This window comes from Daphnia pulicaria, chromosome 10, assembly GCF_021234035.1.
Source record: "Daphnia pulicaria isolate SC F1-1A chromosome 10, SC_F0-13Bv2, whole genome shotgun sequence".
In the NCBI taxonomy this organism is placed as follows: domain Eukaryota; kingdom Metazoa; phylum Arthropoda; class Branchiopoda; order Diplostraca; family Daphniidae; genus Daphnia; species Daphnia pulicaria.
This window is the reverse complement of record NC_060922.1, coordinates 1,864,353-1,886,161: the sequence shown is the minus strand read 5'-3', so window position 1 is coordinate 1,886,161 and position 21,809 is coordinate 1,864,353. Positions and strand designations below refer to the sequence as shown.

The window sequence follows — 21,809 nt, the reverse complement described above, 5'->3', positions numbered from 1 at the left end:
TTTTTTTTTTAACTTTTGTTAGTTGTTTTCCAGTTCCAAAAGTTTTGTTTTTCTTATAGCCCCGTCCGGCCCTTGTCGAGTGACGTCATGCGCGTCATTCGATTCCCACGCATGCGAGAGAGAGACACAGAACGGCCTATTGTGTTACGCAGGATCTGACCGATGGTCCAATCCTCTTTAAAAAAATTTCCAAGAGCCAGCTGTAGTTTAGTTTAATTGACTGGACAAGAAATGGATCGATTTTGAAGGGTAAAAAAAAAAATTATTTCTTAAATTAAAAAGGGCGTTGACATTAAGCTAGAGTTGCTTCCGGTGAACAAGTTAAAGAAAAAAAAAGGGCTTGGCCTACGCTATAAAATAAAATAAGAAAAAAGGGCCATGGCCGCCGTGGTGCTGGCCGTACACTTATTGCTGGAAACGGGCGCCCCCGTCTTTTTCTTCTTATTTTTTCTGCTTCTTTTACTGCCGCCTCAATTGTTTATGATGTGATGCGAAGGCAGCCGATTGGCTGGTTGGGTTGCGCGGCCGTATATCAACTTTCCCATTCCGGAGGGAAAACGACCGCCCATCGCCGAACCCGCGACGACAATAACAAACAACAAAAACGTGTGGATAAGGGAACAAGAGGACGAAGAAGAAGAATATCTGGGAAGGAGGTATACACAAGGAAGGCAGGAAAGACATCACTGTGGCGCCAATCCAAAAAGCTCTCGTCGCCCAGTGATGTAAGAAAAGTCGCCCCGTGTATAGAGAGTCGAGTGAAGTAGATCCGTCATTCCATCCGTGACTTTGCGGTTTCAATCCATCATCAGGTGACAGCCTTCCAAATAAAGGTCCCCTCCTCGTCTCTTTTTATATAGAAAACCACGACCCGAGAGCTCCTACTAAGTAGTTGAACAAGAAACATTTTTCTAAAATAAAATCAGATCGATCCGGATTATTTCGAAAATTTCTTGATCAAAATTTTTTGAATTATTATTATTATTATTATTATTTTTTAAATTAGATGCACGGCTACGATATTCACGGTCCACCTGATCACCTGTCGCATCACCACCACCATCACCACCACCCGCTGCAGCATCACCAACAGCACGGCCATCATCACATGGGCGGCGGCGGTGGTGGAGGAGGTCCCATGGAAATGGGCACCCTGGTGGGCGGAATCCACCACGGCGGAGGCATTCCGCACCACATCGGAGTCGGCCCGCTGCAGCATCCGCACCAACAGCAACAGCAGCACGATCCGTCGGACGCATTCGTCCAGTTTCTCGACTCGGATGAGGACAGCATGCAGCACGACGGTCACAGTCCGTGAACCGGAAAATCAATCGCCCACAACTTGTGTGTGTAAATTAGACAATAACGCAGCCAAATTGAATTCAATTTACTATTCTGCGGTGAAAGAAAAAAAAAAGAAAAGAAAATTGCGGATAGTTATTTCACTCTCTCACTTTCCGGTGGCGCTCCTGTTTTCTTGATTATGACCGGAATTCCCAGAATATTATTTATTTATGATCGGAAAAAGAAAAGTTGAAACAAAAATTTCGAAAATAAAAACAATTTTTTTTGTTTTAAATTAAAGTACATGAACTGTACTGTTCAAATGTCGCCGGTTCGAATGACCAGTGCGGGATATTGTCGACAAACGATTTTGTTAATGTGTGAAACAAAAAAAAAATTTAAAGAAATTAATTAACACAAAAATAATAATATTAGAAATAAAACCAGATGGGAATAATTTTTTGTTTGATATTTTGCGTGCCGTGTGCGTCCAGTGTTTCCAAGTCTGTGTGTTTGTTATCGGTTGTTTTTATTTTTTTGGAAAACATTTTTTGAATGAGCTCTAAACATAAAAAAGGAAAAAAAAAATACCCTGATTGATTGTTGCTGTCCATTGATACATAACTCTGCGTCCTACTACCATTACTACAGACCCGTGTGTGCGTGTTGGTTTTTATTCCCCATTTCCCTCCCCTTTAAACTAAATGATATACAAGCGTGTCTTTGTTGATTGAAAGGAAATTACACACAAATCAATAAATGGCAAAAGGAATTTTCAGCGGATGAAATCTTTTATTTTCTTTGACTCATTCCCTGAACATATTCGATCAGTAAGTATCGGTCTCAAAATAAAATGGACGTATAGAACATGGGATCGGTTTTAATTTCAAATGGGATCGGTACGAGGCCGCCATTTTAAATTTGTTATTGACGTAATGAAAAGGGGTTCTCCGTCGAGTTATAACGTTACAGTAATAATGAATCGACGAACTTGCAATTATTGCTTGTAAAAAAACAAGCGATCTTATTATTTTTAATTTACACTTACGTACGCCGTAGTTTTATTGTTTTTGTTTAATTTCAACTAACGTTGCATAACAAAATAGTACACTTGATGTCAAAATGCCTCCCAGACGCCATCTATGAAGCAAACACATTTCAAATCCTATTTAGCTGCCCTCTAGCAACGACAAACTGAATTGTTAGAAACGACAAGACAAGTTCGTCTGCAGTGCCACTCGTATCGGTCGGTACTGCTGGTCTGAGATTGTGAGATACGGTGCGGTGTAATATAAAAATTTCCAGTAGCCTAATTTGCATTGTGGACTAAAGTGAGAACTTGGTAATGAACTATCAAATCCGTAATAGCAAAGTTTTCTTTTTTATCAATTGCCCAATCGTATTACCTGTTTCCCCTCCCCTTACACGTGGTTGAAACTTTTCAAAGGAAGGAACTGTCCGAAACAACCCGTTATTAACAGATCACATTGGTGCAAGAATTGAGGCATGTGTAGTTTTACCTGAATTGGATATATCTCTAAGCTGGGAATAAGAGTGCTACAAGATTATTTTTTTCTGTTTGTCCAACAGAAAAATCTAAGATGTTCAAGTGCAGTGTGACAGTTGAAGATGCCTCTGTTTACGAAGAATCCAGCAATGAAAACATACTCCATCTCAGCAGCCACACCTACCTACATAAACTTCTAAACACTGTGTTTTCCCTGAAATAACAAGAATTCCAGTCTACATGGGAATCAACATGTGTCATATTTCCATGTTCTGCAACAAAGATCATTTCACTGCTGAAGAAAAGTGCCAATCACTGAGAAGAACGTCAACCTTGGTGTACCTTAAACAAATACATGGTTGTCTACAGGCAGCCTAGTTTTCACCGTATGCAATCAACTGCTAACTATGAAATCAAAACAAAAACATTTTGATCTTGCTTATTCTCTTACAACATGAGCAATAAAATTAATGAGTGGTGACTTTGTGACTCTTAGATGTGCATATTCATTAAATAGAAATAATATTTTCTGAATATATTAACAAAATTCCTCATTTTTGTTTTTAGACTGGAATCTTTTGGTTACGACCGACAGGGGCGCAAGTACTGGTCTCTTCCATACGCATCATTGTCAAAGAAGCTGGCAGCCAGGAAGAACATATTTGACGATGACGAAGGAACTGTTGCCGAGGAGGTCCTTAAGACTACGGTACTATTCAAGCAGCCCCATCAATTCCAACAGTTACTTCCGATTTTGACCAAGACGATCCAATTGAACAGGCATAAAGATGCATACAATTAAATTATTTAGTTTTTGTCCCAAATTAGACGCTTATAGTTTGATTTATTGTGGCAACATCAAATCCTATCTGTAACCTGACGTAGAATTTGCTAGAGAGGCCTTTCAAACGATGATCAAAGACGCGCTCTAAGACTGGCATTGTGGGGATCTCCTTTACTAACCGACGTCATTTTCAAGTTGGGCAGGATACATGAAGACCATTGTACCCAAGCAATCCTCTTGACCTCAGTAAGGACTAGGCGCCAATAAGGAGAGACCCCGCAAATGTTACTTGTCGCATAAGTTCTCCGTTGCCCAAACGTTATCACGTCCATTATGCCATAGGCCTTAAACACCAGGTAATAGGAATTGTTTTATTTATTTTCGAATCCATAGTTAATGAGCATTTTATTCTTTTCAACTAATCTAGAAACACCAAGGGTATGAAATTCATCTAAAGTTACTGTCAATTGAGTTCGACCGTATCACGGAGTGAAGCATCTAGCCCGATGTCATTCAAGATTTCCATCACGGCCCCAAGAATTCATAGGAATTCAAATGGAAAGAATTCAATGAATTCATAGGTAAATTCAAGTGATTTTGTCTCTAATTTGTCGGTGATGTGTTCTATTCCGTGTATATGTTGGATAACATTAATGATTCTCATCAACTTACAGGAGGAAACGTGAAAGGGTCGTGGCCGTCGTGCAGCCTAACGTCAACTATTTTGTTCTAAATCATTGTATTCTACTGATTGTACCATGGAAATTATACAGGTAATAACCAACCCTAGCTTTATGGATTTCATGTATTGCTGAAACATATATTCTTCTCGTCTTCTATTAGGAGTCATAATTATCTACTGTTTGTGTTAATTGATGCTGAAGATTAATTCATCTCATTATGGTTATAGGTTTCGCGTTTATGTTCGCGTAATTGCTGTCCGATGTGGCACGTTGTTGCAGCCTATGCTGGTGAAAGATCTTTCTACATCAAATTCAATTAGCCGTTCCTTGGTGCTGATTTCGTGTTACCGAAGTTGCATCATATTTTGTTAAATTGTCATCGTAACTATGCAGTTCACCGTTTATAAGTTCAGAAGCAACAAAAACAAAGATGGGATGTTTATGTCAACAAATAATAAACATGTTTCCGGGATTGGGAAAGGAAAGTGGAGGGGAGAGAGAGGATATTTCAAGTATGGATAAAAATTCCGTTAATCTATAAAACTATAACCCTACAAACGTATCCCTACCAACTAATCTCCAAACCCCACAAACATTTACCTTCCGATTCTTCAAACCCCGAAAACATACACCTACCAACCCTTGAATTTATACCCTTAACCCTATAAACCAATGTTAAACCATAACCATGTAATATCTGTAATAAAAAAACATAAATATATACATGAACCAATTTTTATTTTATTTTTAAAATGTTCAAAAAATTCAATAAACAGCGTCCGGTTCAAGACGGTTTACTACTGCACGAGTTTAAACGCGACCCGCCACCACCGCTGCGGCAATGAGACAAAAAGCGATGGTTTAGTTTTGCGGAAATCTACGTGTCAGTCTTTGTAACTTGACTGACGGAGATTTCCGCAAATAAAAACCCATGGCTTTTTGTTTGATTGGGTAGTGGATGCATTGTTTTAACTCGCACATGTTGTTGTAGGTTTTGTCTACGGCCCCCAGAGATAGTATCTGGACCGAGAAGAAGAGAGAAGTACGAGACAAGTTTTTCCGGGGAGATGTAGTCATACTAGGCTTCCGGGTTAGACTCATGACCCTCCAAAAGTTTTCATCGGATCATGCGCCTTCCAAGTCCCCGTTCGACCAGAGCCCTCCCCTCCTCCTGGTTTCACAGCGGGTGAGTGACCACCGGCGGGCGTTGGTTAGTGGTTAGTTAGGGAAACGGGGCCACAGAAAAGAAGGGAGCCCAGATATGCACTTGTAATTGAATCTAACTAGGTACACAATTTATCAGTCTTGGATTACAGCATTCTCTCGTCGGTTTTCACCAGTGGATGAAGTCCATGACAAATAGCGAAGGATTACCCTGTAAGCAGAATGAACATTGATTTGGATTTTCAGATTTTGGATGGTAATAATTTTCAAACAAGATTGTAGCAACAGAAAGCAATACCTCAAATAAAGATGGCCCGCTTATGAAAGTAAAAAGGGAGATTCAAGGGTAGCAGCCATCAACTGGTTAGTAAACAAGGGACCTTGTTGACTTTATTGAAAGGACATGACTAAATTTAGAGTTTAGAACCTGTAAATAAAAAAAGAAAAATAAGTCAACTCGTTTATAATTTCTGTCATCAATGTGCTTGACGTCTATGATCTAAAAGAATAAACAATTACCAGTATACACTCGAAAGCGTTTCTTAAACATTAGATAGACATAAGTGGAGATCAATACTTTAAATACATATTAGACTGCAACGGAAAAAGTTCAGTGACATGATAAGTGAACTTGCACATGAAACCTCCAATCTTCTCTTGAGAAGAAGAAATGAGAGATTGGTCTATGCTGGGGTGGTGATCTAGCAAGTCCAATACAAACAGCAGATAATTATGACTCCTAATAAAAAACGAGAAGAATATGTGTTTTAGCATAATACAAGAAAATCATAAAGCTAGGGTTGGTTATTACCTGTATCATTTCGAGGTACATTCAGCAGAATACTATGATTTTGAACAAAATAGTTAACGGTTGGCTGCACACGGCCACGACCCTTTCACGTTTCCTCCTGTAAGTTGATGAGAAACAATAAGGTTTTCCAACATGTACACGAAATAGAACACATCACCGAAAAGTTAGAGACGAAATCACTCGAATTTACCTATTAATTCATTGGTAATTGTTGGAGAAACTTTTGACAGTAAACCGCCATTGCATTTTTAACTGACACAATCAACACACCATCTATTTGACACGTCTCAAAACTCAGTATTTGCAGGTGGTCTTAAGAATATACTAAAAAAACTTGAAATGTCCAAATTTGTTTGCTAAAACCCAGCATTAAATCCTTAGAACTGTACAGAAAACACAGCTTACTTGCTTGTTTCGTGCAAATTTTCCGGAAGTATACCGAAAGTAAGCCACAGCGCCTTAACCATTGAGCTGCCATAATATTAAACCATATATTCGTGATCTCCATGAAATTTGGGGTCGATTAGGTGTAATTTAAACGAAATCCAGAATTTGATCAAAATCAAGATTTTTCCTGAACAGTTCAGGATAATACTGGAAACCGGAAGTACACGTACGTACAAAAAAGAACATGAACTACACCACAAATTTGACGAGGATCACGAATATGTGGTTCTTTTGTGCGTCGAATGAATATTTACTGAATTACTGATTGAAATAAGAAAACCAGAAGTAGTAAAAAAGGACATTATTACTAAAAACTAACAAGTGACTAAGTGAGCTTTGTTGCTGAATCAGAAACTGACAGCTATCACACAAAAGTTTCTTTTAGTAGCAGCGAGAAATTTCTTCAGAGATGTGCAAAGTAAAAAAACGTAACTAAACTGAGCGGAAAATGAAACGTTTGACGTACATGAAAACAATGTCTGCTCCAGCCCATGACACTCAATTGAAAGAAAGGCAACAATTAACTTTGATACTCACTTAATATTCTGTTCTCCCCTCCAAATTTATTTCTCGTCTTCACCAAAAAGCCACCACCTCAGCATCACACATCACAACAGATGACATCCCCAAGGGATAAATGCAGCACTATACTTGAAAAGTTTGGACATAGGCCTACTGTTGTTGAATTAGAGCTGTATAACTTTGTCCCAATAAAAGGACACTGAATGAAATCTTCCTATAAGCACGAACTTCTTTTCCAGCAAGGAGAAATTGAATATTAAATGCAGGTGAACAACATTTACGGTTAAGATCTCACTTCTTGCACCAATGTGATCTGCGAATCTTGTGCTGTTTCAAACGTTTCTTTGACTTGAATGCTTCAATGTATCAACGACGACAGGGCACCCGTGGATATAACGGTTACGACTTTTATACAATTGTGCTGAGTTGACAGCCTCACAATCTTCGCTGTGGCCTAACGGTACCTGACATTATGACATGAGCCAAACGAATGTGATACACGACTACACGAGTCTAGTGCCGTCCGTGTGCGTGAGTTTTGTTTATGTTGTTACTTAACTGCAGTCTGCAGACGAACTTCCGCAACGGACCTTGTTTTGTTTGTAGAACAAGTGGTGTCATCTATTTTTAGAATTTTGAACTATGTAGAGCAAAAAGATTGACTTTTTGTGCTAAAAACGTCGTTTGGTGTTCCGTAGTGCGCTTGGTTTGTAATAAAACGGCAGATGGGAGGCTAGTTGTCATGTTTCGTGATGAAGTGTCGTAACAATAAAACAGCTAATGTCATTTTCTTTAATTCTTTCCCATCGATGGGACAAAATAATTTTTTTCATTGAATTTATTAATTTTCATTGAATCTATTAATTTTCATTGAATTTATTTACAACTTTAAAATTTCATAAAAGTCTCAACTATACACTTTCATACGATCGTCAAAAGTGATTGGGCATTGAAGCAAGAAAAAGTAGCACATCTTTCTCGGCTAGCTAGAAAGAATGATTTTAACCATAGCTTGGAACTGGGGGTGACCACTCTTCGTAGCTTTGTTGAACTGGCAAGGTTTGATATCCTGATGCCGGGGGTTCATAGGCGGCTGGTTCATAGGCGGGAACTTGATATGACTGTCCTGGAGGTCCGGCAAGCCCCGGAGGTCCAGCGGGGCCTGTATATCCAGGAGAGCCTCGTTTCCCTTGAGGTCCCACGGGCCCAACGTGCCCTTGAGGTCCTACTGGCCCAGGTCCACCAGGATAACCTGGAGCACCAGGTTTGCCTTGAGGTCCGACAGGGCCTAGAGGACCGATCGGGCCGATTGGTCCTGGGCCGCCAGGGTATCCAGGAGCACCGGGTTTACCTTGTGGGCCAACGGGTCCTGGGCCGCCAGAGTAGCCAGGAGTTCCAACTGGACCGGGATAGCCATCCTTGCCTGGTTTACCCGGAAGTCCTGGAGCACCTACAATTGAAACATTCAGTGATATTTCTTTTAGTTATGTTGATATGGCAAAGGAAATTGTCGAATACGAAATTGTACCTGTGCTTCCTGTGTATCCAGGTTTTCCGTCCTTGCCCGGATAACCAGGAGCGCCGGGAAGTCCATCTTTGCCAGGAGCACCATTGTAGCCAGGAGGACCAGAAGGTCCAAGTGGTCCTGGAGGCCCTGGAACTTTGCTGGGAGTACCAGGAATTCCATCTTTACCAGGGGCACCGTCATAGCCAGGAAGTCCAGCTTCCCCTTTAGGTCCCGGTCCGCCGGGATAGCCATTGGTGCCAGGTTTGCCGGGAGGTCCATTAAGTCCAGCAGGGCCAACGGGGCCAACAGGGCCGGGACCACCATTGTATCCTGGTTTTCCATCTTTACCGGGGTAGCCAGGTGCACCAGGAGGCCCAGGAATTTTCGACGGGATAGTGTAACCTTGTGGCCCAGTTTCGCCTTTTGGTCCCGCTGGCCCCGGAGCTCCATTGTATCCGTCTTTGCCAGGAAGACCAGGGCCTCCAGGTAGACCGGGTGAGCCATTGTAGCCAGGTGCTCCTTTCTCTCCGTTGTAGCCTGGTTTACCGGGAGACCCTGGGGCGCCGTTATAGCCTGCTGCTCCTTTTGGTCCGGGGTAACCGGGTGCTCCGGGTTTTCCAGGAAGTCCTTGTGGGCCTGGTCCTCCAGAATAACCTGGAGCTCCAGGAGCTCCAGCTTCTCCCTTGTATCCAGCAGGTCCTGGAGGGCCAGGAGGACCAGGAGGTCCACGAATGACTTGCGGTTGGGGGGCATAAGAACTACCTCCGTAAGCACTGCCGCCGTAGCCGCCGCCGCCGCCACCACCGCCGCCATAGCCACCACCACCCGAAGAAGAAGACCCTCCTGGTGGTCCTGGTGGCCCAGGAGGTCCCTTCAGCCAAGGGAGGTATTCAATGAAACTCTCCCATTGCTTCTGAATTTCGTCAAGTTGTGGACGTCCTCCAGTTCCAGAAGAGTGATAAGCTGAAGAATCGTAAGTCAAAGCTGGTTCAACATGCGCAACTTCTCCGTATTGGGGTACAGCCAAAACGGATACCATCAAAATTGGAATAAATGCCTGTTTCAAAAAGATTGTTGATAATTTCAATATTTTTTGATTAACTGAGAAAAAAAACACCAATTAATTACGCATAATCAATTAGTATTGTTTACTCACCAAAGCCTTCATGGCTGTTTTATTGTTACGGACAATTCCGCTGTTGTCGAATAGAACTAGGTTAGGCTATCAAGGCACGACTTTCTGAAAAATAAATCAAAACAAGAATTGTAGTTGTAAGCGCAGAAAATTGCAGAATTTCATTTTGAAATGATTAAAATGTAACCCAGATTAATCATACGAGAAGCCAAAAGAGACGAATTTCGAATATATTCGTACCTCTTTCTAGAAATGCTCCTTCTCCAACTCCCTTAGCGAAGACACTGACTTTGAATGAGAAAAACGACTTCTTTAAATACCGTGTGAGAACGCACGTGAAACTGTTTGCTACAACAGCCGGCAACAGTTCATAATTTTTAGAAAGGATCGGAGGTATGTTTTAAAACGCAACAGAACTGGATAAAATGATCTGTTCCGTGTCCGCAAGCAGCTATCCGAAACGAGGCGTCTGATTGGTTGGAAGAAAGCAAAAACTGTGAGTCGGTCTGCTTTATTTGGAAATCCGGAAACCCCCTTCTTCACTTACTTTCACATATCAACGAAATAAAAGAGAAACCTGGACCTAGCGGGGAAGAATGAGAGAGAGAAAAACATCAGCATGCGTGAGCTGTTTGTTGTTATGGTCGAGAAGAATCGATCATCTTTTTGAAACCAGTGATAGCCTGTAGGTCCAATGTGTGATTTCAGACACGTAATTAAATCCAGAGCAAGTAATTATGGAGATGGGTAGCGCCTATTGGCGATCTTTCATGGAAAGCTGATGCCCACACGGATAAGAAGTATGATGATGAGCTCCTAGATGTTCGAATCGGAATACTGGACCAACGCACGGCCATGCCATACTCAGTGACCCAAGTCCAAAGCAAATGGCTGTGGTGAAAGCGCTTCGAAATGAGGATTAAGCTTAGAAAAGTTGCTTTAGGGCGTTATTTTGTTAAATCGCAATAGAAACTTATATTACGAATTCCGTGTTGTTGACGTGTTATAGAACTGACCTAAAGGTGTTCGATTGGCCCATTGCCTAAAAATGATCGTGATGCAGGCTTTCTCTCTTTAATTTTGTTTTACTATTTTCAATTTCATTTTTCGGAAAACCGCGAATTGCACACCAAATTTACTTTATTATATCCATTCCCCTCCTATACGTCCTTTTTGAAAAAACTGTACGATACATTTTTCATCAAGTTTTAATTTAAAAAACGCATGCTTTCTACCTCGAAATAATGCAGTTTTTTGTTTTAGAAAATGTTCGCTTTAGGTTTCTTTTTCAGTACGAGAGAGTATGGCACAAAATGCAAAGTGGCAGCTCAAGATCCGGTAGAAAGAAGAACGATGGCCAAAAAAACCGTAGGCTATTCTTACAAAAACCAGAAATAGCTCGACGACGAATATGGTCAGCCAACGAAGAAAATAGAACGCGCTAAATTTCATACTAGGACAATCTTTTTTTCTGGTTGGAATGTTGATAATTGCGTTGTTACCACAATGGATCAATGCCAATCAAATTCTTTTGAAGTAATATATCCCACTCCCCACAATTATTATAATTGTCACCCACATGATCTAACTTCTGCATACAATGCATGACATACATGCATACAACATATGACAGCCATCAGGAAACACCCCAAATGGTTAGATACGATGGACTTAATAAACAAAGATTTAAAATGTGCTCAACTTTGAGATGAAACAGGTGTTTTTTTTGTCTTCAATAGGTTTCTCACCGGGACGGTAAATCTACTATTTCCTCGGATAGTTTAGTTTAGTTCTTACTGCGTCAACAGTCTACGGGCGGGGAGGGAATTTCGAGACTTTCAATATCTGATTGCATACGATTACAGTCAGATAGACGTAATTACATTTTGGCAAGAAATAATAACAAATTAAGCAAACACTTACCTATTGCTGAAATTTTTCTTGTCACCATTCTTTTGTATTTCAAAACCCTTTCGTTTCACATCTACTCGTAAACTTCATGTCATTTTTGTACAAACTAATAAACAAAATTACAAGAATGACAAAGCAGACGACACATTGTTATCCAAAAGACAATTACACACTTGATAAATCGATGTAAACCGATCTTAAAAATCGATACTGTGCTCGTCCCTCAAGGCTCAAACTTAATAATGTAAATTCCAAAACCGCTTCAATAGTACAATAATCTTTCTATTTAAGACATTATTTCCTAAATAAAATTTAAATAAAATACAAAAAGCTATTGCTATAATACAGACAACACGGTTACCTGAAAAATTATTGAATCAATTATCATTCACGTGTATTGCCGCGGAGTCAACATTTACCCAACATTAAAGAAATAAATTGCCACTCGTCATCACACAACCGGGAATCAAGATAACCCAAAGGCACTTTCTCCATATGAAGATTCAATACCCTATTAGATAGAAAGTGCACACAACATCAAACGTTGATACAATTTTAAAAGAGGGGAAACATGCTAGTAGTAATAAACAAGTCAAAAACATTGACCGATTCAACACAAATTTTTTAGAAAACGCGCTGATGATGTAAAAAGGTGAGCTGTTATTAAAAAAATCAACAAAATCTTGATGCAAAGTTGCATGGGTGGACTCGAGCGCGTGCGCCATTCACAACGTCACGAGGTGAATGAAGCACTATATACTGGATCGTTCGTTTTTATTTTATTTTTTTTTTTTTACAATTCTAGTTGCCGGAAAAAGTGGCGACAAAAGACCGAAGCAATGGACGGGGGACTGTCAACTTTGCCAAGCGTAGCCATGGACTGGGCGTCAAGGCGGTCGTAAGCTAGACGGTATTCTCGATCAAATGCGACTGTAAACGGCGAAATAAAAGAAACATTAAGACATTTTACGCGCAGACACTTTTAATGAAAGTTTTACTTTGATCAATGTTTTCTCGCCCGATGGCGACAAACGAAAGGAAGAGCAGTTCGCGATAGATGCCGTGATGTCGAGCAATTCCCGTTACTGTTTTGCGCTTTATCAATTCCGAAGAAAGCTGCTTGAGGGGTCGGAGCATATCGTTATACTGAATTCCGCGCAACAACTCATCGAGGAAACTAAAAAAAAGAAAAAGAAAAAAGAAAAAAAAAAAGAAAAAGAAACGCAAAAATAACATACTAAGCATTGTAATTATTTTTTTAATGTTACAACCAGCATACCTTCGCGGAAACGATTGATTGTCGGTAACTAGGGCGCTAACCAACGGCGAATGCTGTTCGTAAGTCTGTTGCCACAGGGCATAGCAGGGAGGACCAAGCTATACAGGAAGAGAGAAAAAAAAGTTAAATAGTTCAACAGTATGAGTGATTACGTCAGTGACTATCGATTCAACTTACCTCGTCATGCAATTTGGTATTATCCCACTTCGTCTTAACGGAAATGTTTTTCTCGTCTGCAGAAGACCACGAAGGGTTGATACGGCATGTGACGTTGGCGGCCTCGCTATCATTATTATTATTGGTCTCATTAAGTCCCAGGTTGGCACGCAATATAAGTGCAGCCATATGGGACATTAAACCGACGCGCTCAAAGTACCACAGCTGATGCAGAATTTAAAAAAATTCCCAAAATAAATACGTGAGAATATTGTTTGGAGCCCCAATTCTGATAAGTAATATGCTATTACCATATTCCAATAAATGATCGAGTGCTGATCGACAAAGCTGGCTTGAGTCAAGCAGACGTCCCCTTCCTGTTCAAGAATACCTTCCAACTCCCTTCGTAGAACCAAAGGACTCAGGTACGGGACGCTGATAGGTCCAAACATTGCCGGAGCAACGAGAGGAGTCGGGGGGTTCTTTTCAGCCTTTGCCTGTTTGGAAACAGCTTCATCCTCTTTAGCCGGTTTTTCACCTCCATCACTGCCATTCCGAGAATGTGATGATGAAATGACGCTTTCTTGGCTTACACCTGGTGTTAAGTTGGAAATCATTTGTTGAACCACTAATGGAGGATGGGAGCGGTAGTCGTGTAGATGGGTAGTAAGGAAAGGTACCAACAGCTTTTTGCAATGTTGACACCTGAAAGAAGACGAGAAATTTAAGTATAAAATGATGTCGAAAGTTCTATTGAAAATTATCACCTAGAGTTAAGATTCGAATCTTCTGGGGTCCATCCAGCCATGATCTCTTCGTCGTAAAGGATAGAAGAGCAATTGTGACATTTTGAGCAGCTCGTCATGATCACCTCAATGGCAATAGGCAATTCTTCACCGAGACGCTGCCGTCTACCACCATTTGGAAAACGCATCGAGGCACACAATCTGTCTAACTGGGCGCTAGTTTCTGTCCATGATGGCAATCCCTCTAAAGAATGTTAAAGAAAACCACCAATCAATCATTCATTCAAGAATGTGAAAATAATCGAGCAAATTTCTTACTTATGTTAGAACTGGCTTGCCCATCGGTAGTAGACCATTCAGAAGGAGTAGCTGAGCCAGTGGCCGGATACTGTTGTGAAACTAGATCAGCCGAGGATGCCCGGCGTAGCCACTGAGCCGTCCAAGAACTCCAGGTCTCTAATGAACCGTCTGCGGGTCCATCGACCGTCAGCAGAGCCCCACTGCCACTAGCTGATCCGCCACGTGCATCCATGGACTCAGTCAATCTACATCAAATTGTGCTGAATTCCTTTGGAAAGTCAATTTCAAGAATTTTAATGTAACTTACAATCCAGAACCAGAAAGTTTCGATGGGGTAACAGTCACTCCAGCTCCAATGGCGCCTTTGATCTCATCAATCTTCTTTGCTACACTTGAGGCAGCCGACTTGAGGTTGTTCAGGCCAACTAGAAATTCCGCTTTCCTTGCGTTCAGGTTCTGCGGACTTTTGAAAACAAAAAACAATTAATTTCGCCAACTCAAACTAATAACAACGTTTTCACAATGTAACAGAAGTGAAAAAGAAAAGAAAGAAAGTAGCACAATGGCTGGGATTTTCAACAACTACCAAACCTGAGAGAATTCAGGGCCGTGCCCAAAACTTGAGCGCCCAAGTTGACTCGGAATTCCGGTTTTCGCAGACTCCAACGTGCTCCTGCGTAGCGACTGGACAGATAACAATACGGCGCGCCAAGGAAATAAAACATTTAGAAAACAAAAAAATAAAACAACACATGAAAATATAGCGGACATACGTGCAAACCCAAAAAGGTTACGAAACTAACATTAAATTTGAAATCGTCAAATGACTAAAGGGGGTTCGAGCATGCAGCAAAAAAAAAAAAAAAAAATATTATAATACATCGACATGCTCGTTCTACCTAAATGACAACCTGGAGGCTGATGATTTGTCGTTCGAGTGATCCGATTCTTCTTCCGATTCGGACTCTTCACTGCTGTCGTCGTCACTGTCGTCATCACTATCTTCTGTGCTGCTACCGCTGCTACTAGTGCTATGGCTACTGGTGAAGAGTCGAACACTTGGATCTGGCAACACAAAGGGCTTCAGAGGAGACACTTCTGCGGAGACGGGTGTCGATTTCGCGACTTCTGTTATGACATCCAGTGCGCCGAGAGGATCTCCATGAGTGAGTGTGTGCCGTTCGGGACTACAAGTTGGTCCGGGTTTGTCATCGGAATGAGAATTTTTTGAGGCAACTTCTACATCTCCATTGATTAAATGAGGGGCACTGTCCTTTTCGTCAACGTGATTAAGGCCACTACCATTGCAAGTAGCTAGTTGACTACTTTCAACGGGGATGGCCGATTCCTGAGATTTGACTTCAATTTTCTCATTTTGCACTTGTTCCTTTCGTTTCGGTGTTGTTGACTGTGGCGTCTCTTGCTGGCCTCCCATATCCAGTTTTTTACGAATGCTACTGCGCGCCCATTGCAATCGATCAGCCAAGGCAGTTTTAGCAGGACTAAAATGTCCTTCCAATGGCGAAACAAACATCCCGCCCAAGCGAAGGCTAGCCGATCTAAATTTCACGTGCGGGATTCCGATAACACCGACGAGTAACAAATAAAGCCAAATGAATACTAATTAATTGGGGAAACCAAACAGGGAACCAAATCCAATACACGCAACCCGAAAAAAAAAATGTCTTGAATAAGGACGGATTAAAAACACATCAATGAGATGCTGTTACGACAGAAAATCAATTGACATGTCCACTTACCAGATTTAGTTGACGAAATAAGACTTCTCAATATTTAAGATGGCAATAAATTGCACTTGGAATTACCTGAATAAAGACGCTGTCGATGCACTTTGAGAACTCGACTTAGTCTGACTAGAAGCGTCTGGTGTTGAGTTACCAGACGCCATAGGTGTCCCGGCACTTTTCTCCCGAGGAAGAGTTGCTCCTTTGGGTTGCGGTGGTGACGGATGGGAAATGTTGTGTCCGGCATCGTCCAACGCTGCTTTGAGTTCGGTGGCTTCGATGGGACTAAGGGCTCCGCCACCACTACCGAGGCTGCTCATCAGAACGCCCGCCGCACTGTCAACTACACAATTAAAACTGAATTATTCAACGCCCAACAACTTTTAAGAATAAAGAAATTTCATCTAGCCGTTAAGAAATCGCCTAAAGGGGCCCAGCAGTGCGTGTGAAGTGAGTGTTTGTGGATAGCGGACGAGAGAAGCGAGAACAATCAAATGACATACCACTTTTATGAGGAACGGCGTTGGCAGATTTTCTGACGATGCTCCCCACTCGGGTCCGGAACTCATTCGACTGGGAAAAATCCAGTCGAACGGTCACCGGTATGACTGCTGTGACCGTTTTGGCCGTTTTGTTATTGGTCGCACGGGAACCACAAATATCAACCGACTCCTCAGCTGCATTTGATACAAGGACCCGACCAAAAAATAAAAAAGCCAACAGGACACCGTAGAGTTAGCTCCCACGAACGATATACCAAAGCGACCACATTGAAGCTCTCTAAGACTTGTAAATATCAAGCTGCCACCATATTTTTTTGTGTGATTCGCATATGAAATGGAAAAAGGGTCTCCACCGGGGTGATTAAGTCTTCCGGGACAGAATATTTGTAAACATATTTTTTCCAAATGAAAAAGAATTTTCGACTCACACCTTTAGAACGTGAGTGTTAAGCTTAGTGCTCTCGGGATTTTATAAGATGAACTACCTTTTATATATCTCAAGCTCAAAATAGGAAGGCTAAGAGACTTACCCTTGACAGCAGTTGGCAGGTCTTTCTGGCTTGAACACTTGGGCTTTTGATTTTGATTAGCCTGACCATCTTCTTTCATGGAACTGTACCCAACGTCTGATTGACTACCTATACATCAAATGGAAAAAAAAAAATTATTTTGCATCATAAGATGAACAAAAATGAAATTTTGTATGTACTGGTAACTGTGCTGTTGCGATAAACGATGGGAGCTCCTCCGACTCCGGCTGAATGGTGGCCTTCTTGGGCTGAATCAACGGATGTCCTAGACAGGCCGTCACCATCCGAATTGGAAGCTAGATCGCCTTCGTCCGTCGAAGAATACTGTGAAATTCTACTCTGGGCCGCTTTTCTTCCTGCTTGACGGAATAGTCCGGCCGCGGTGACAACATTTCGTAACTTATTCCAAAGTAGCCTGCTGTGGTTCGCCATGTCTGAAGACCAATGTGCCTCAAGGACGGCTTTGTTGTAGAAGCCGTAGGTAATGGCATTCGGTTGCACACCATGTCGTTTCATTTCAAAGAGAACTTTTACTGCCAAAACAGGTTGACCTAAAACACCACAAAGTTGCATCATCACTCGATAGCAAACTTCGTCAGCCGGAAGGACACGGAGCTTCTGCATGGCCACTAGGATGGCGTAAGCGGATCTTAAGGTTGTCACTTTGGAATTCGATGTAAGGATATGACTTGGGAGGTGAATGAACCAAATACTAGATGAACAAAAATTCAAAATTATTCGAACTATTCAGTTAAACTAATTTACAAAATTTGGTTACCTGAAGCAAGTATTAAGCAGACATTTCGCCCACAACATTGGTGTCTCAGCATACTTTTTGGCAAACTTTTGGGAATTTTTTATTTCATGTTTTGTTCGTCGAGCTAAGGGGCTGCTAGGAGGAGGTAAAGAGGAACCGCACATATTCCCGCTGCTTGATCGCGGCTTCGTGCTACTACCGACTGCCGACGGATCAAATAGTGATTCATCCAAAGGCCGTTGCATCAAAGCTGCATTCAAGGTGCCGAATTGCTGATATGTGTATGTTACATTGGATGGAAGACCCACCGGTTCTGGGGGTGTGACAAAAACCGTTCGTTCACTGTGATGTGAATCATCAAGCTCAAGTAGTTTAATGTCCCCATCATCCAAATCAGTCTGTAAATAAAATCATACGGTAATTTTCCAGTCTAAGGATATTGAATGAAACCAAAATATACTTTATCCGAGCATTCGTCGAAAAAGGCTAGGCTGGAATCCATGTCCGAGACAAAAGAACGCTCTTCAATGAAGCGGATAAACATTTGCGTTTTCATCATAAGGGCGTAGAATTTCACGTAGGCTTTGTCTCGAGAGCGTAAAAATCCCTGTAGGTCAAACAGAGAGTTGGGATCTGTTGCACCCACAGTTGGCGCTTTGGTGATGGGTAACAAATAGGAACGATAGCCACGTAGAATAGATGCCATGAATTTAAGAAAGGCCTCTTGGATTTCCAATTCCAGTAACAGCTGATAAAGAATAAAACCGCACGCGTCAGTAACATTGAGGATTGTGCATTCCGCGAAATGATATACCTCTTTCTTTTTAATTTTGAAATCCCGATCTAACGAAGAATCGACATCGTCTCCACGCTTGCCCCTTTCACTCCAAAAAGTTGAATAAATCTTTTCGTAGAGGTACTGGAGCGTAGCTCGTAGTGTTCGAGCGGCTTTCTTTGGCAGCAACTTCACCGTAAGTAAAGTTTTCTTCTCTTCCGATCTGGCAATTAGCAGATCCACGAAATCATTAGAAATGTTGGAATTGCGTAAATTTAAATTAAAGCAGACGTCGCCTTACATTGAAATGGTGTTCGTATCAAGATCGACACAGCTGACCTCGGCTGGTGGGTCGTACATATCAAAGAAACGAGAATCTACGCCGATGAGATAAGGAAGTGGCGCACTTAAGACATCACTAAGTCCAAGAGGGCACAATGGGATGTAAGGGCACTGCCACTTGAACGGAAATATACTCTACGAGATGAAAATATCAATTGGTTAAGTCGATCGAAATCATCACTGTATCAAGATGAGAGAGCCCACCGTAGCGAGAGCTTCCGCCGTTGCTGTCAAAACATCCGGCCGTAACGAATGAATCAAGATCTTCTGTTCCGTCAAGGCCAAAAGTAATAGCTGAAGACAGCCATCCGGTCCCAAATTAAGCAACATACTCTTGAAGCTTGCTCCACTAGACAAAATAATTTACGATTTAAATTAAGCATTTCCTCAGTTGCGTAGTTTCGAAAATCAATGGTACCGTCGAGGAAGCGGGAGGTCTTCTAACTGAGCCAGTGCAATCCGGTCGGTAGCTGACAGTTGAATGAGGATGCGCGGACGTTGTGGTGATGGAAACGGAACGTCGTACATGAAATGCGTTATGTACCTGAGAGCAATCGATTCTTTAAATATTGGAACGCTTCCAAGTCAGGTTATAATGCCAACCTTTCAAGCGGAACTGGGTAAGGCCCAGAATGAGCCACCTTGTGCAGATATCGTAGAAATTTTTCAAATGTATCGAAAAACGGGTAATGTGACAAAATGCAGATGGATTTAATAGTATTGACGGTATAGTCTTTTTCAGTAGATCCATCGTCTACATCATCCATATCAAGCCAGGCTTTTTGTTCCTTAGTCATTTTCTCCTCTGGATACCGTTCATAAAATGTGACTGCTGAACCGTATATCTATTTTTTTTTAAACAAGAAAAGCCGTAAACATTTGCTGGCAGTAGAAAATATTTTAAATTCAATACTTTTTCTGCTGCATCTGATACAGTCAAGACAAAGGTGGAAAACACTGGTTTGGGAGTAGCAGCATTGATCGGCCACCATTCTAGGGTCGCGCCCATTGGTAAACAAAACAACGGAACGGAATCCGGCATTGGGTTGTGAGGAATATCCTCTTCAGGGAAACGTGCTTGGATGCCTGGGATCACAAACATATTCCAAAATAAGATAAAAAAAGAATCTACAATAATCACCAAAAATGGTTTACCAGGTCTATAAGCTATATGGCGTGGTTTGTTCATCGACTTCTTGTAGCAAAGGTAGACATCCGCACCCAACTAAAACAAATAAATGAAGATTACACTAGGCCATTGTAAACTTGATCTGCCAAAACCAACCATTCCCTTGTTGAGGTTTTTTTTTATCATGCAGTAAGCATGTGGAGGCGTTTCGCCTTTGCTGGTAATGACGACGCAAATATCAGAGACTACAAGATCATTGCATGGGGCTGTATCTGGTGCTCTTCTATAAGTTACATAGGTGTGCTGATTGGCTGAGTTATTTACATTAGCAGCCCTTCCGTACGGTGTAGACAAGACAACTTCTGCATCCGACATCAGTTGTTCCTTCCCTTGGTATAATACCCTATAAATTATACATATCATCATCACTCTTTAACAATATTAGTTCTAGGAAGCTTACCCAATATCAAATAAAGGTGGGCGTTCACGACCCCTACGATAACACAGAAAAACTTCAGGGCTTCTTATGCTTCCATAATTAAGATCAGCTGTCAAACCTATAAATAAGCAATACATAATGTAAAAGTGCTGGCGGTCTGATAACAAGTAATTGTGATTGTTATTACCAGTTGGAGTATATTCAATGCAAGTAAAACCAGGTGGAATGCCTTCACCCAGAGAAGGTATAATGACAGTAATGTCTGTGATTGGTGCCTGATCATAGGTAGATTTGAGCTGATTCCCGTCAAATGAGAAATCTTCTAATGGCATAGATTTGTCTGTAAACCCAGCCACCACAAAGTAGTCAGCTATCTGTTTGTCTTCCATTTCTCAACAGGAAGGCCTTTGAAATGTATAAAAGTATGAGGCAATATTTAACAAACCCCACTAGAGAGTAAAAAATAACAAAGTTACTTACCAAACCTTTAAAGTGAAGTGAAAACCTTAACATTCACACCAGGTGCACACATCAAAAACACACCTTGAGGGGGAAAGGAAAGAGAACTGTGTGTAGCAGACAACAGAATGAGGGGAGAGAATGACGAGTTTATAAAACGGATGCAGCTGCTCGATGGATTATAAAATGGACACTGAAATAGGTTTTACACGAAAAAAGAAACGAGAGTGGAACTGTCAGAATTCTCGACACTTTGAATCACTGGCTTCACTTTTCTGTTGACCATAACATCACCATAAAAAGAAGACGTGGCTTTCCGTCGAAAAACGTCTCTCAGCTGAACGACGACAATATGCGTTGCTGAGTTGCAAGATTTGACCCACAAAGTTTTAAAACTGATCTTGTTACTTCCTAGGAATATTCTTTATCTAACGTTATCTACTAAAGCCACGTCACTTGAACATAGAAAAACGAATGGCACATTGCAAGTGATGACCGGTGTGCAGAAATCGATCCAGATACCCTACTTCCACGTACACTGACAGAGCTGGAGAGTGTCCAGTAATCTGGGAGAAGGACGAGTGAAAGTTTGGGGGTATTTATTAGCACAACCTTGCCTCAAGGTTTCGGCAACCGAAAACTTTCTTTTTTCTTCTATAACTGAATGTTTCAGTTCTCTGGCCACCTGAAACCAAGCAGCACCAGCCCAAAGGCCACGACGTCGTGACGTCACACGAAACGCTGAGTCAGTTGTACTCCGCACGCGCACTGCCCTTCAACCGAATGAATTCAAGTCCTAAAAGGAATGCCGTCTCGCGGTTTTTCGGGACACGACTACACAGTTTCTCATACTTTCCTGGGTTTTTTAAAAGAAGTTTCTGTGCATGTCGCCCA

General features: G+C 41.5%; 4 protein-coding genes and 1 long non-coding RNA gene across 12 annotated transcripts in view; 2 read left to right on the top strand and 3 right to left on the bottom strand.

Annotated features, from left to right (window-relative positions):
- Positions 1–2,067, top strand: part of LOC124314033 — a 41,608-nt gene extending 39,541 nt beyond the window's left edge. For all 4 annotated transcript variants that reach the window (XM_046779004.1, XM_046779005.1, XM_046779002.1 and 1 more), the window contains one exon: positions 1,007–2,067. In XM_046779004.1, coding sequence (XP_046634960.1) covers positions 1,007–1,318 — 312 coding nt within the window. In that variant the 3' untranslated portion in view covers positions 1,319–2,067. The remainder of the gene's footprint in view (positions 1–1,006) is intronic.
- The window catches only part of LOC124314208 (RPII140-upstream gene protein-like), a 105,151-nt gene that overhangs the window by 78,931 nt on the left and 4,411 nt on the right, over positions 1–21,809 (bottom strand). The window lies entirely within an intron of this gene.
- Positions 2,523–4,923, top strand: LOC124314331. 2 transcript variants are annotated; one of them, XR_006911145.1, is made up of 6 exons: positions 2,523–2,626; positions 3,359–3,500; positions 3,771–3,931; positions 4,003–4,156; positions 4,250–4,348; positions 4,486–4,923. It is a non-coding gene; the product is annotated as an uncharacterized LOC124314331 (long non-coding RNA). The 2 variants fall into 2 exon arrangements; XR_006911144.1 differs by having other exon boundaries at positions 2,523–3,177.
- On the bottom strand, positions 8,068–10,200 carry LOC124314098 (collagen alpha-1(I) chain-like). Its single transcript, XM_046779131.1, has 4 exons — positions 10,085–10,200; positions 9,866–9,949; positions 8,731–9,766; positions 8,068–8,652 (listed from the first exon to the last, which is right to left on the bottom strand). Exons 2-4 carry the CDS (start codon positions 9,875–9,877, stop codon positions 8,204–8,206), a joined length of 1,497 nt encoding a protein of 498 aa, XP_046635087.1. The 5' UTR covers positions 9,878–9,949; positions 10,085–10,200; the 3' UTR covers positions 8,068–8,203.
- Positions 12,133–21,628, bottom strand: LOC124313949 (DENN domain-containing protein Crag-like). Of its 4 annotated transcripts, none has more exons than XM_046778818.1 (27): positions 20,937–21,628; positions 20,644–20,861; positions 20,478–20,574; positions 20,174–20,420; positions 20,044–20,113; positions 19,802–19,974; positions 19,492–19,733; positions 19,307–19,432; positions 19,093–19,237; positions 18,848–19,023; positions 18,586–18,769; positions 18,232–18,519; positions 17,793–18,169; positions 17,194–17,726; positions 17,015–17,122; positions 16,485–16,658; positions 16,063–16,324; positions 15,136–15,795; positions 14,828–14,920; positions 14,544–14,699; positions 14,255–14,481; positions 13,958–14,180; positions 13,502–13,895; positions 13,212–13,415; positions 13,035–13,132; positions 12,754–12,932; positions 12,133–12,685 (listed from the first exon to the last, which is right to left on the bottom strand). In XM_046778818.1, exons 2-27 carry the CDS (start codon positions 20,843–20,845, stop codon positions 12,549–12,551), a joined length of 5,775 nt encoding a protein of 1,924 aa, XP_046634774.1. In that variant the 5' UTR covers positions 20,846–20,861; positions 20,937–21,628; the 3' UTR covers positions 12,133–12,548. The 4 variants fall into 4 exon arrangements, with proteins under 4 accessions (XP_046634774.1, XP_046634775.1, XP_046634776.1 ...); XM_046778819.1 differs by having other exon boundaries at positions 15,148–15,795; XM_046778820.1 differs by lacking the exon at positions 16,485–16,658 and having other exon boundaries at positions 20,937–21,627.